At 56.0% G+C, this 13,960-nt stretch overlaps 1 protein-coding gene across 3 annotated transcripts in view; it reads right to left on the bottom strand.

The window, feature by feature from the left end:
* COL22A1 (collagen type XXII alpha 1 chain) overlaps window positions 1–13,960 on the bottom strand; it is a 259,547-nt gene that overhangs the window by 77,448 nt on the left and 168,139 nt on the right. For all 3 annotated transcript variants that reach the window (XR_010936688.1, XM_067712824.1, XM_067712825.1), the window contains 8 exons: window positions 11,675–11,707; window positions 8,712–8,765; window positions 8,385–8,438; window positions 7,555–7,608; window positions 5,728–5,781; window positions 4,089–4,142; window positions 1,367–1,471; window positions 563–607 (listed from right to left, as the gene is read on the bottom strand). Coding sequence is in view for 2 of the 3 variants with exons in the window: in XM_067712824.1 (XP_067568925.1) it covers window positions 563–607; window positions 1,367–1,471; window positions 4,089–4,142; window positions 5,728–5,781; window positions 7,555–7,608; window positions 8,385–8,438; window positions 8,712–8,765; window positions 11,675–11,707 (453 nt within the window). In the remaining variant the exon portion in view is untranslated. The remainder of the gene's footprint in view (window positions 1–562; window positions 608–1,366; window positions 1,472–4,088; window positions 4,143–5,727; window positions 5,782–7,554; window positions 7,609–8,384; window positions 8,439–8,711; window positions 8,766–11,674; window positions 11,708–13,960) is intronic.

Raw genomic sequence — 13,960 nt, 5'->3', positions numbered from 1 at the left:
CGCTCCTCCCCCGTAGTGTCAGGAGTTTGGTGGAAATGAGTGATCACCTCCAGGCGTGGCCCACAAAATCCTTCCACAAGATCCTCTACCGTCTCTTCCCTCATTTGCCACCGCATACGGAGGCTCTGGGAGACACTGAAGTCCCAGAGGAAGGGATGGCACTGGACTGGAGGGACGTGGGTCCCTGGACGGCCAGGTAGACGAGGACTCCTCACCCACCGCAGCTCCCATCACTCTGTGAATGAGGAATAAACTTTTCCTGTGCTAATCATCTGAAATTTGGGGATCGTTTGTGTCCCCAATTAAACTAATAATACAAGATAGACCTGTTGCTTTGCTGGTTGAAAGCATCTTTTGCAACTTGATTTCACTGCAAACATTTATTGAGCAACAATTATGTGGCAACTACTTCAATGTCACAGTTCAGAGTCACCGAGCCTTTAGTTAAGTGGAAAGTGATGAACATGCAAGTAAACTGAGGTGACCAGAGATGCTGACAATTAACTTCTGTTTGGCCCCTAAGTGCAACCCATGGCATTCACAGTTCGCTAGATAAACCTACCTTAGTTCCTAGAGGTCCAGGTGATCCAGGTGGTCCACGAAGTCCCTGGGAGAATGAATGGCACAAAGGTAACCATGGGACCGTGAGTGAGCACTTACCCATCTACCCTGTGCCGCGGGGGGCCACAGGTGGATGGGACTCTCATCGTGACCTGTTTTGTACAGAGGAAAGGTCCCTGCATCCTCATGTAGTGCTAAGGGCTGAAAGCCACTGAGATTTCAGGGTTCTTCATTACTGCAGCAAAATTTACTAATACATCTCACTTCGTGTCTGTGACACTCCAACACGTTTGTAAGTCCCCATGCACACAACGCTCTCATGCGTTTCCACATACGGTTTACCTGTCTGGACCACCCTCTCTGTGCTGTTCTGCCTAAAAAGTAATTTCTTCCAACTTTCACATTTCGCATGGATGCCACTTCCTGTGCAAGGTTTCCCCAGACTTACACAGACCAGGAAGCCCTTCTCCAGGATGTGCACTCCAGGACTGCCTGAGCTACGGTTATGTTTGCCTGGCTGTCTCATGAGCATCTCAACAGCACAGGCGCTCACCCATCTCCGTGTCCCCAGCGTCCGGCCTGGAGCCTGGCACGCGGCCAGCAGTCCACAGGGGACTCTGCTGCACTGGCCTGAAGTGGACGGGAGCAAGACGCTTCCCCCACCCAAGACCCCTTTCCCAGTCCACCTGCTTTCACTGGCTATGACTCCGCTTCTGCAAAGCTTGACCAGTGAGCCTTTTCTTTTTTTCTCTTCTAATTCCAGCCTGATCGTCATGGGCACAGAAACCCTGGACCCGACACTTACCGGTTCTCCATCTTTCCCTCTTCCGGGTGGCCCTGGGAGCCCAGGGGCACCAGGATCGCCCCTGGGGCCACCTGGCCCTGGGCTTCCTGCTTCTCCCATTGCTCCCTGGAAGGAAAAGTGGACAGTGTCCAGGATCAGTGACATGCAGAGAGTAAGCTTTTCAGTGGTGAACCAACCTGAAGGGGGTTGGTGGGCTTCCTGGTGATGCCCTGCTTCAGAAAGCCCACCCCTTCTGAGGGCATAGAAAGATGGGTTGTATAATGTGCCCCCCAAAATTCATATGCTGAAGCCCTAACCCCAGTATCTCAATTTAGAAATAGAGTCTTTGCAGATGTAATTAGTTAAGATGCAGTCATACTAGGGTAGCATGGACCCTAATCCAGTATGAACTGGTGTCCTCACGAGAAGGGGACATTTGGACACAGACATGTGGAGAGGGAAGTCAACGTGAAGATGCGGGGAGAAGAGAGCCATCAGGGCCCAAGGAGAGGGGCCTTGAAGAGATCCTTCCCTCACAGCCCCCAGGAAGAGCTAACCCTGCTGACACCTTGATTGAGGACTTCCTGACACGGTGAGAATGGTGAGACGGTAAGTTTCTGTTGTTTAAGGCACCCAGTTTGCGATACGCTGTTCCAGCGGCCTTAGCAAACTATACAACGTGGAACATGGGAACAGGAAGGATGCTAGTTGTCTTCTAGTCCAACTTTCCTCTCACTGCAGGAAACCATCACGTATGCCTCTTCCAGGCAGTCCTCCCATTTCTGTTTGGACTCCTATGAGAGCAGGGAGCTCACCACCTTTTCAGGCTGTTCATCCCTTTATTGGGCAGTTCCATTACATAGTGTGCCTTTATATTCAGCCAACCCTCTCTGAAATCTTCCAGATGTTTGGCATTCAACCTTGGAGCTCTACAGACGAAATCCAATCCCTTTTCACATGACAGACTTTCAGTGATGTGAACACAGCCCGGGGCTCCAAAGTGGGGAGAGACAGACAACCAGGATCTAATGAGGGAGCTGGGCTTGGAGTTTGCTCACCCTTTCTGACCACAAAGCCAGGAGCCCCGAAGCAGCCCTGGTTGTGGAACGCTGCGGGGTAACCAAGTGAGAGGCAGGAACTCCCTTTCCCAGGCAGGGCTCTCTCGGGCCTAGGCTGCAATCTGACCGCCTCCGACATTTGATGCAGAGGTGAGGTGAGGTACGATGTCCCAAGGAGGGGCAAAGCAAGGCATGGAGAGGACCTGTCTCCAGGCCCAGGGCGGGATCAGCTTCCACAAGCCTCAGGCCAGCCACTGGACACATCCTGCTGTCCGGGATTTTTACCACTTTGCAGAGCACCGGAGGGAAGTGCCCTTCCAAATGCAGCCCTGGGTCTTGGACCTCAGCCCAGGCTCCTGCTCAGACAAGCAGAAGTGTTTGGCTCCCCCTTGAGGCTGAATGAGCCAACAGCTCACAGCTTTTCTCATCGTTGCTCAACTGGTCCTCAAAAACCTCTTCTAACCCTCTTCTAAGCTCCTCCTAAGTGGTTAGTGCCCCACTTACGTCCCCGAATAGAGCCTAATCCTTCAGACATGGTGTAATCTAGGAAAACCCGATGGGCCAGGTTGTTTTCCCTCGCTTAAGGATATTTTCCACAGGTTGGCGGATCATTTTTCTCTGCAGTAAATCATTTTCCTCTCTGAAGTACGTGTTTTAAAACTGAGCCTTCCCACCAAAGTGTAAAATTTTGTTATTTATCCTTGTTGCATTTTGCCAAAATAGAAAAGATAAAATGATCACTCCTTTCAAAGGTCTCAGGCGAAGTGGACGTGAAGGGATTTGCATCAAGTTCAGACACTGCAGTGCCGGGAGGGGCCCTCTGCGGAGGAGGCATCGGGCGCCGTGGAGACGCCGAGACACCCGTTCCTGGAGGCGAAGCCTCACGTGGTGGCTCGAGACAGCGAACCGCCGTCAGCCCCCATCACCGGCTCTCTGCCGCGCCCTCTGACACATCAGTGCTTCAGTTCCTCCTTGCCACCTGTGCTCAGTGTCTCCATTTTACACACGAGAACATGCAGGTGTCAGAGGGTGCCTGCAGTCCGGGCTTCTCAGCTCCGGCGCTGCTGACATTCGGGACGGGCGCTCTGTGTTGAGAAGGGGGTGCCGTCCTGCGACAGTTTAGCAGAATCCCTGGTCTCCACCCACTAGATGCCAGTAGAAGTCAGGAGTACCCCTCCGAGACGCTTCCTAGAACGCGAGCTCGGGAAACGTGGCGTGGGATTGCGGAAGTCCACGGGACCTCCCTCTCTGCCCCCGGGGTGTTGGCGTTTTGGGGGGACACCGTGTCTCTCTTCTTCCTAATAAACAAAGCTCTTTCTTACAACTCAGGAAGGTTTAACCGTGCACACAAAGGTGTGGGAGGGCGAAGTTGGTGCGCTGAACTGAGAGAAAATGGACTTAGAGTCAGACCGACCAGCTCTGTGGTTCACTAGCTACAGGACGTAGGAGAGCTGAATTAATCTCTCAGAGCCTCGGTCCCCACCTCTGTCAAATGGGGATCCACCTACCCTACGGGTCCGCTGTGAGGGTTAAACAAGACGACTGCAGGGCCCCTCCCACCCTTCTGTTCAGAAGCCCTTCGGACCCTGGGTCCTAAACCAGGACTGGGCAGAGCGGGCTCCTCCTTCCCTGCTTGAGAAGCTGAGAACAGCTGCTGTGTGCAGAGAGATCACACTGCACCTTACCTTCTCGCCGCGCTCCCCATCTTTCCCAGGGGGGCCTCTGGTGCCCGGGGGGCCCTGAAGAAAGAGGGGTTATTGACAAAGTGAAGTTCAAGAGTGCTGCCGCCCCCAGAGAAGGGCGATCAGCCCCTTTCAGTTAATGATTACAGCTCTGTCCCCACTCATCCCCCCAACCCCGGCTTAAATTCCTCGCCGCCACCTCCCCCAGCCTGCCTCAGCTGCTCCTCCCCTGGTCTGTCACTCAACCTGGAACACGAGACCTCTAACCACGCAGGCATGTGTTTCCTGGTGCCCTGCCCACCCTGGGCTGCAGCTCTCAGAGGGGACCTCGGGGAGGATGAGGGTGACCTAAGAACACGGCCTTGGCATCATTGACCTGCTCCACCTGTGTCTTCAGAGTCCCCCAGAGGTTGAGTTTTTGAGACAAGGCTCAGGTGCAGGTGTTCCACGGAAGCACCAGCAGGGACATGAGAAAAAGGAGGACAGGCAGGGAGTGACACGTTCGTGTAACTGGAGCTCGGTCCTGCTGGGGGCTCTGGGGGCCAACGCAGGACACACACTCAGAGTGGCTCCACCAGGAGTGGAGAAGCTGGGCCGTTTATACACCCATCAGCCAGGGATGGCTCTGCTGGTGGGTGGTGCTCCTGGCCACGTGTCACGTGGCTGCACAGTGAGGTCTCTAAAAGCCATAGGAAACCCTCAGACAGAGGAATGCAACGTTGGCTCCTGGAAGTCTGTGGCTGGCACTGCAGTGGGGAGGGTGACATGGTACAGGCAAGGGTCCAGCAGTATCCACGGCAACCACTAACCACATGACTCAGTCTCCCTGTACCTCAGTCTCCTCCTGCATAAAATGGGGGCGATACTAATATCCACCTCCCAGGGTCCCGAGGAGTCAATGAACGAACTCGTGTAAAGCCCTTACAACAGTGCCTGGCACACATATATGCCCACATTTGTCCTCTGAACGGCTATGATTATTAACAGAAAGGCTGGTGACTGAACAGGACTGGTCTCAATCTATTTCAGGAGCACAATTCTCGGTTACCCTTGACTAGATGCCATTGGGTGTTTCATTGCACACGTTACAGCTGAAATCAACGTTCAGGTGGACCTTAAAGCTGGGGTCCTTAAAGCAGACCCCTGGGGCCCCCACGGGGGAAGCTGTCTCCCTAAGTCAAGTGCAGCAGGAGGTTAAGGGTGAACCTTTCATCTTGAAGATGAAAAAGCGGAGGTCTCCAGGAGCCCCTCACAGAGGCCCGACAGCCGGTTAGTGGCAGAGCTGTGGCCAGAACCTGGGCAGCCCAAAAGTCAGGGCCTCTTCCACTTCTGTAGGTTCATTTTGTTTCTTCCAAGGCAAATTCTGATGCTGATTCCAACATCAGTGATGCTCACAGCTTTCTGCAGTTACCATAGCTTCATTTACCACCCAGAGACCTCACAAGTTACCGAGAACCTCAGGTTGGTAACTTTCTAGGTGACTTCGTCGGGACATCAAGTTCTTCCATCTGTGAAATGGGAGTAAGGATGCCTACACCCCTGAGTTTTGTGGAGGATAAATGAGTTAACTCAGGAGATGGGCACTGGGGAGCCACAACCAGTGTTGGTGTCCCTGCCCTCTCCCCTTACCCCGATTACTCACCGCACTTCCTGGGGGGCCACTGGAACCAGGGGGACCTACAGGTCCAGGAGCGCCCTATTAAGAGACAAAAGAAGGTTAGAAAGGCCCAAGGTATTGATTATAAGCAGCTCCCCCAGTTTCCCTCCAAACCTGCCTTCTATTCAATTCTCCCTGATTTGCTGGAAACGTTTCTAACCTGAAACTCCCTCCACAGATAAGACGAACCGCCCGTCCGGGTGCACCCCAACTCGCCAAGCCTGAAATGAGTGGGATTCCAGCACAGAGGTGGGAAACAGGAGAACAGAAGCAGCCTAGGACCTTCCTTAAGACCACAGCACATAGGCGGCAGAGGTGGAATGTGTGCTGGGCAGGGCGGGCAGAAAGGAAGGCCAGATCCAAACATGCACGTGTCTCGGGTGGGGTCTGGCCTCTATCCTCAGAGCCTGGGGGAAAGAAAACCCCCAAAATGGGACAAACTCTGCAGACCTGCGTTGCAGAGAAATATGCTCCGGGATAACGCAGGTCGACCGTAAGGGCATGAGCAAGCCTCGGGGACCAGAGAGAGGACACGAGAGGCAGCCGTGGGCTGGACAGGAAGAGGCATCCCTGGAAACGGTGCCGGGAGGAACGACCCGGGCTTGGTGACCAACCGCTGGTGAAGGGCCGAGGGGGAGTTCACGGTGGGGATGGTGGCAGAAGCCTGAGCGGGCCTCAGCAGCACTGCTCTCGCCCTGGCTCCCTCTGAAGATGCCGGGGCTGCTCCGGCACTGACGGGGGAAAGCTTGCGTGTGCGTGCGCGTGCGTATGCGTGCGCGTGCGTGCGTGCGTGCGTGTGCGTACCTGTGTTGGATCTGACTGGCGAATCAGGGCATGCTTCCTGGAGGAGGTGGATTTGAACACTGGTGGCTGGACGAGTGTATGACGGGAGAGGTGGATGAGGACATTCCAGATGGGTCACCGCCAGGGAGACGGGGACGCAGGGGACTCCCAGTACTGGGGCCTCCCCGCACTTCTCCTGCCGCCCGCGCCCCTGCGCTCGGCTTCCCTCTCCCGCAGGCTGCGCTCGGGCGGGTCTCTCTCTGGGAGCACGGAGGAGCTGACCGCGAGCCCCTTCTCTGCGACGTCCACGCCGCCCAGCTCCCGGGGCTGACCCGTTCCCACTAAGTCACATGCACGGTGGGCTGGGCCGTGCGAGCAGACTGCAGCCGGGTACGTGGGGCCTGCAGTCCTGCCTGCCTGGCACTGCTGCTGCTCTAATGCCACCGCCCCTCCCGGAAGTCCCCGCGGGAGTCTGTCAGCTCCCTGGAGAAGCCTGGGCTCGGGGCTCCGCTCCGGTAGACGCAACGCTAGTCAGAGCTCAGGGGCACGAGTGCCGACCCACGGAGATAGTGGGCCAGGAGCAGCGAGCGCGTGAGGGTACCCGTGTGCTTGTCTTCCTGGAGTTGCCAGAACTGCATTTATATGTGTGCACGTCCTTATACGGGTGTACATATGTGTGTGCGCATCACGGTGCGTGTGCATCTCGGTTTCCAAACGTGTGGATGTGCACGTGGGCGTGCTTCTCAGAGGGACAAACCCGTCTGCGTGTGTCCACGTGTGCGCCACCCATGTGTGTGCGGGAGACTCCTTTCGGGGCTGGCATGTGGATGAAGCCCTGAGATGCTGGGAACGTGGCAGACGCCGGCACGTCTCTGGTCCTGGCTGCTCAGGAGGCTCCGGCCCCGGCCAGCCCTCTAGCGTGGACGGCGCTTTCCCGGCCCCCTCCCCACACTCTGCCCAGAGCTGGGAGCCCGGGCAGGGGCAGGTGCTTGGCCCAGAACCCCTCCTGTGGGACCCGGGAGGACTCACGGGGTTCCCAGCTGCTCCGGGCGGCCCCTGCGCGCCTTCCTGTCCCTTGGCACCCTGCACGGGAAACAAAACGGGGAGGTGAGAAGCCACAGGCAACGCCGTCCTCGGCCCCATGCGGGGACGTCAGGGCACTTTCGTCATCAGAATTAGGTGATCCGAACTGAAGGACAGAGATCACAGCTCCTGGCCTCCGGTATCGTACTCCGTCTTCCCCACCCCCGGAACAGCAGCACCCACCCTTTATCTTGACGTGAACAATATTCAGAGGGACAGCCCGGCCCGGGGCACACAGCCAGCCGGCGGCCCGCGCCGTCTGAGCCCAGACGGGCCGCTCCCACGGAACTCTCAGAGAACACCAACAACTGCCCAACAAAGAGCCGGTTACGAAGCCAAAACTGAGGGAAATGCTATCCAGACGCGAACACACACTAGGCGTCACGTAAACTGCAGCTGCCAGTCGGGGCTGGGAGGGAGGAGGGCACCTCCCGCCGCTGAAAAGCCTCGGGGAGCCCTGGTCCCCAGCACGGCTGCACAGAGTCGGGGAGGGAGTGCATGGCGGGAGCCCAGCTCACCGACACCGACACCTCAGCGACAGAGCAGCGACATCCTGGGCCCCAGAGGCGGGGTCCGCCCCCGGGGGCTGCATTTTGGGGCGCTTTGTGAGGTCCTCTCTGCCCCAGGGCACTGGACTCACAGTCCCAGCAGTGCCTGTGGCAGTGCCCCCTGGTGGACACTCCAGGAATGCCAGGTGAGAGGGGCCAGCGAGGGATGGAGGCGCTGGCGGGGCTTTCGGGTCTAGGAGCCAACAGGTGGACAGAGAGTTTTCTTACCGGTGGTCCAATGGGTCCCCGAGGCCCCAGTTCTCCAGGATGACCCTGTGATCCCTGAAATGAAACAACCTATCAATGGACTAGGTCACACCCCTGCTCCGGGCAGATGGGGGAGGTATGGACACGTGCAATGGGCATAATTTGAGGTCCACGGAGGGGGCGTCCTTGGACCCCTAAGGGAGGAGGAAGGGGCCACATTCAGTTCAGGGAGCTCCTGTGCGCAGTTCAGAGCTGCAGCTGCTCAGCCCTCAGACGTCCCGTCTAACCAGCCGCCCAGAGTGAGGGGCGAGGGGCAGGGGCACAGGGCGCAGAGCCCAGGGCACTCACCACTTCCCCAGGCGCACCGGGATTGCCCTTCTCTCCTTTGGGCCCTTGTTCTCCCTGTCGGTGGGGAAGCAGAGTACAGCAGACATGCTCAGCCCACCCTCAGGTCAGGCCGCGCGGACCTGCCTGTCCTGCACACACCCCTTCGTTGGAGGAGAAGCCAGCACCGCCAGCAACTGCCCTTTGCAGGTTCCACGACGCTTTCTACTCACGCGTGGGCAGATTTTGGAGACCTTGCCCCCGAGGCTCCTGCCTGCCCTCCCCCAAGCTCATCACTGATCCCCGAGTTAGTGTCTGCACGGCCCTGGGCTGGGGGCGTCACTCCCTCTGCACCAGCTGTTGAGTGGAATCTGCACAGTACACCTCGGAGAGCCTGGATTAAATGAGGTTGCTCTTGCAAGCTCATTCCTTCTAGAATCTCCATTTCCCACCAGCTCAGAAGAACGCACTCTGGCTCCGGTCACCAGACAACAATACCCTTATTTCTAGCATGGTTTCCTCCTAGAAAAGTTCCTGTGGGGGGCTGGGGGATTTGCAAAATTCTTTTGTCTGGTCCACAAGTCCCTGGAGATACAATCTGCAAAGATGAAAGGGCTTACGGGACGCACTCGGGTGACGCACAGGGAAGGAGCCTGCACACGCTTTCTGCCAGCTGGGGGAAGGAACAGTGGGTGGCAGGAAGCGGGCTCAGGAACCAGGAGTGGTCAGGCCAGGACAGAGGAGAGACGCTGGGGACTCACAGGCAAGATGCTCAAGGCATTTCTACCCAGGGCCTGAGAGCCAGGAGGCAGAGTCTTCCCTGCAGGGGTGCACACTAGGTGCCCATCAGTAGCTGCTGAACGCTGAATGCGGGAGCGTCGTTCTCCCCCAAATGCCCCCTTGGTGATGTCAGCCCAGCCAAATCCCCTCTCTGGGCTCAGCAGACGCAGGGCACTGGCTGGGCGTCTGGGAATCCTTTGCAGGCTGAGGGGGTGGAGTCAGGCTGCCTTCCCGAGGTGGCTGCTTCTAAACCAGTTACAAAGCCTCACTTAAGTTCTTAACGGCAATGTCTCCAAGCCTGAGGCTGCCTGGCCCTCCCTCCTCCAGCTAAGGAGTGGGCTCCCTTCTCCTCTCTGACATCTCCAGACCTGCTCACCATCTCACAGCCCCTGCTCTGCTCTCCGCAAACGGCTATCACCCTGCTACCTCGAGGCCTCCCCGCTGGGGTCCCTGACATCCCCAGAAGGTTTCTCAACCCTGGAGCGGCAGGAAGAGGGGCTCTCCTTCCAGCCCTCCTCCCCCTTTTTATTCCCCTTCTTAATCATGCTGCAAACTTTGCCGCCCCTCCAAATTTCGCAGCCCTCCCCGTGTGCAGGGGCTGGAAGGCACACAGCTGGGAGCAAGGAGAAATCAAACAGAACATCTTTCAAAACCATCAATACAACACGGTTACCATGGCAATGAGGCAGCCCCAGAGGGATTCATGCAACAATCCACAATGAATTTTTTTTTTTTTTTTCATGGACACAGGCTCCTTGCTTTGCATCTGAAAGTGACTTCCTGGTTTCTGCACAGCTCCGACCCTGCAGGAAGGTGGTACCACTGCGATTCAAAGAGGAGGCTGGGCAGACCTCTGGCTCTCTCTCAGTCCCTTCCCATGGGAGCACCTTGGAAATCATCTTTTATGGAGCAATTCCTTTAAGCAGAGGCTGGATGTGCAGGTCTGCCTCAAGATCTGGGGACTCAGGGTGGGCGTGAGGGAGGGAGACCCAGAGGCATCGGGTAGGTGCGTGTGGTCCTGGAAGAGGAAGACGGTGGGGCTCGGCCAGGGCCTCGTGGCTGACAACCAAGTCTCAATTGCTAAGTTCAGGAAGGCCCTTTGCAAGGAGCTTCACTCCTCCGAGCCACGGGCCATCCCTGGGCACAGGGACGGTCACAGCGGTGCCTGCATTGCACCTGCCGCGTTCGAGGCTCTGCCGCCTTGTCCCTTTGAGCCCTTCCTCTGAGAAAGGAGAGGACCCAGCCTGCTCCCCCCGCATCTCCCAGCACTTCTGCAGCCGCACTGCCGCGTGACGGCCCTCCCGCCCTCGCTTCCTCCTACGAAGCAGCTCAAAATCATCCTCCCACTTCCGCAGTGATTCCGGCACCGACTCAGCCTCTCTCTCTCTCTACTCTGTTCTTTTCCATCAGATACAGGGTCCTTCTGAGCTTCTTAAGTCACAGCTACTTAAGCGTGGAAACAGGTGGATCCTCCACACAAGCCCCTCCGCCGCCGCGCGTGGTGCGGCCTGTCAAGTCCTAACAGCGGGAGAACCACGTCCCTGAGAGCAAAGGAGCCACAGGAGGCTGTTTGCTGACCTCAGGGCAGGCAGAGCCCCTGAACGCGCTTATTTCCACGGGGGCTGCTCGTGGAAAGAGGAGGGAAAGGTTCCTGGAGGCTGCAGCCATGGCGAGCATCGTTTTCGGTCAAGCGTCTTCATCTTCACAAGAAGCCACAAGCTGTCCCTCCGCCAGCCACCCTCCACGCAGGCTGGGTCCCCTCCGGCCTCCGAACTGCCCCTCTCAACCTGTCTCTTCGAGGCCCTCCAGGCCCGGGGCCCCTCACTGCAGACACCCACTGAACTGCCTGCTCTGCCCTTTGGTCTTCTGCCAGCCCACATGACTCTGTCCTGCTCGGAACCGCCAGCCACTTTCTGTGTAGTGAGGAGGTAACTTTACCCAAAGAGAGGGCTGGCCTTCGCCCTTGGCTACTGGCAGGCAGCCTCCAGGCCCCTGGAACCTCCTGTCCGACCCTGGAGCTGGTTCCTCGCAGGGTCTGTCCCCACTGGCTGCCAGGACAAGGTCGGGAAGCCCGGATGCCTGGCAGCGACTGGGACGCAAGGGCTGAGAGTTAGGACACGGCCCGGGCCCAGCTCCCAGAGCCCCTGGGGACATCGCGAGCCAGGCTGGGGGACACCGTGCAGCCCCGAGGAGCCGCTGCTACGTACCGGCATCCCTGGGTGCGGCGTGAACGGGGACGTCTGAAAAGGAAGCCAGAAATGAGAAGGACGTGAATCGACGTTAACAACCTGCCTCTGACAGATTTACCGAGTAAAAGAATACAGCCCCGAGGGCTCCTTTAACGATGACGAGTTTTGACAGTTAGGATCCCGTGCTCCTTTCAAGTCCCTGAGCAGGTATTAAATCCGGGAAGCACAGTGGTTAGCTGTGGGAACGCTGGAGTCCCGCAGCCTGAGCTCAAAGCCTGTCACCTCCACCTTAAACTGTGTGACCTCGGACACCTGCCAGCTTCTCTGCTCTCATCGGTGAAATGGGATGACACAGTCTCCTCTCAGGGTATGGCGGGGCCGAAACGGAAGAATCCACGCGAGTAATCAGAGCTGTGCCTGGACCGCTGGACCCCTCCACCACCAGCGGCTGCTGGCAACGACGCAGGTGACAAGGAAGCCAGGCTGCGGGACTCAGCTCTGGGCCCAGGGAGCCCAGCTGATGCAAACTATCTGTCCCAGCAGCTGAGGACCCCATGGACTGGCCCCCACATGGCCGTCCCTCTGCGTTGCATGAATACTTCCCAGGCAGCCTGCTTCCTCCCATCTCAAAGCTCCCGCACCCGCCGCTCCCCTGGCCTGGAACGCGCTTCCCTTCTCCTTTACCTGACTGACCAAGTCCACCCTTCAGAGCTCGTGTTTGAATGTCCTGTCTTCAGAGATCTCCCTCCCCCTGCACCACTCAAATATAAATGAGGCCCCCTTGCTATGCACCTGCTCTTTGCCGTCACGGCATTTACTATGATTTGCAGGATCCGTGTGTCTGGGCCGCCACGTGACTAGAGTGTATCTCCCTGACGAGGCTCTGCCAACGTCTGGCTCAGCAGGTGCTCAAATATAAGTGAGCGGACAAAAGGACGTCGTGGGTTCTAGTCCAAAAACGCAATGAATTCGACAAGGAGGGAGAAAAAGGGCATTTCCTACACCGTGCCCTCCATCTCTCCAAACCCCAGTCTCGTCCCCAAAAGAAAACACTGTTTTTCAGTTTAGCATATTTTAGACCCATTTGTATCTATTTCCAATTGCAATTATGAATGTATAGGAATGCGTAACTTTGCACGAGAGTTATACAAATAAGAACAGCAAGCATTATTTATGGCTGTTGATATGTGTTAACTCATCTATTCCTCACAGTAAAAGAAGCAGTTTTATCTGTTTTTGCCCTGCTTTTATACGTAAGAAGATTGAAGGTCAGAGAAAGAAATTTCTTAATGAAGTTCACACGGCCAGTGAATGCTGGACATCACGCAGGTGGGCTGCGGAGCCCGTGTTAGCCTGCACACGCGCCGTAATTCATAAATTAGCTTTGCTACTTAACTTTTCTTGAATATTGGCATCTATTTAAAGCCATATGCGTAGTGCACGTGTGTGTGTTTAATTTTTATGAAGTAGGATTCCATGATACACATATTCCGTGGTTTAGTGAATTCTTTGCTTCTGGTCATGTAGGTTGCCTGTGATTTTTCATGATAAGCAACAGCACAATGTAAATCCTTGTACGTGATTTTTTAAATACACACAGTGCAAATAATTCTTCGGGCTAGATGCCTAGGAATGGAGTCTCTAATCTGATGGTTAGACAGACACTTTACGATATGTTAATACCAAGTAACCTCTCAAATAAGCGTTACCACTATGCCTCCCACCAAAAGGCGGTGTTCATTCCCTGCAAACTTGCCTACGTTAAATATTACCAGTCTTAAACCACAATGTTACACGGCCAGTTCTGACTCTAAATTTGACTCTGAAATACTTGCTGTGTCTCATTTTGAGGGGCCTGTGTGTGGGGAGAAAACAGTGGTGGCATCGTGATGTAACACAGAGACCACGGAGGGCCCATCTTAGTCACACTGCAGACGGGGTTTCCGGGTGTTCAGGCTCTCTCATCTCCTGCCCTCCACATGAGGCAGTCCCCTGTTGTAGCTACTAAATGACCAATCCCTACGCGCCCCGCCATGGCCAGCATCACGGCCACGTTCACCTCCCCCAAAATCATCCGATCAAAGCACAGAATATCAAGGCAGGGAAGCAACATTCACATAAAAAAAAATGCAAACTATATTCACATATTCACATATTTATATAGCCTTCGTTTTTTTTTTTAAATTTAGTATTTATTATGTACCAGAAACTGTGCACTGTAGCTTGTATTATTTCAGTGAATTTCCACTACAAATGCACAAGAGAGCTATAGGTATAACATTTTTTCTTAACAGACGAGAAGAC

The sequence above is a fragment of the Pseudorca crassidens genome, chromosome 17 (assembly GCF_039906515.1).
Source record: "Pseudorca crassidens isolate mPseCra1 chromosome 17, mPseCra1.hap1, whole genome shotgun sequence".
Lineage (NCBI taxonomy): Eukaryota > Metazoa > Chordata > Mammalia > Artiodactyla > Delphinidae > Pseudorca > Pseudorca crassidens.
This window is presented reverse-complemented; position numbering and strand designations above follow the sequence as displayed.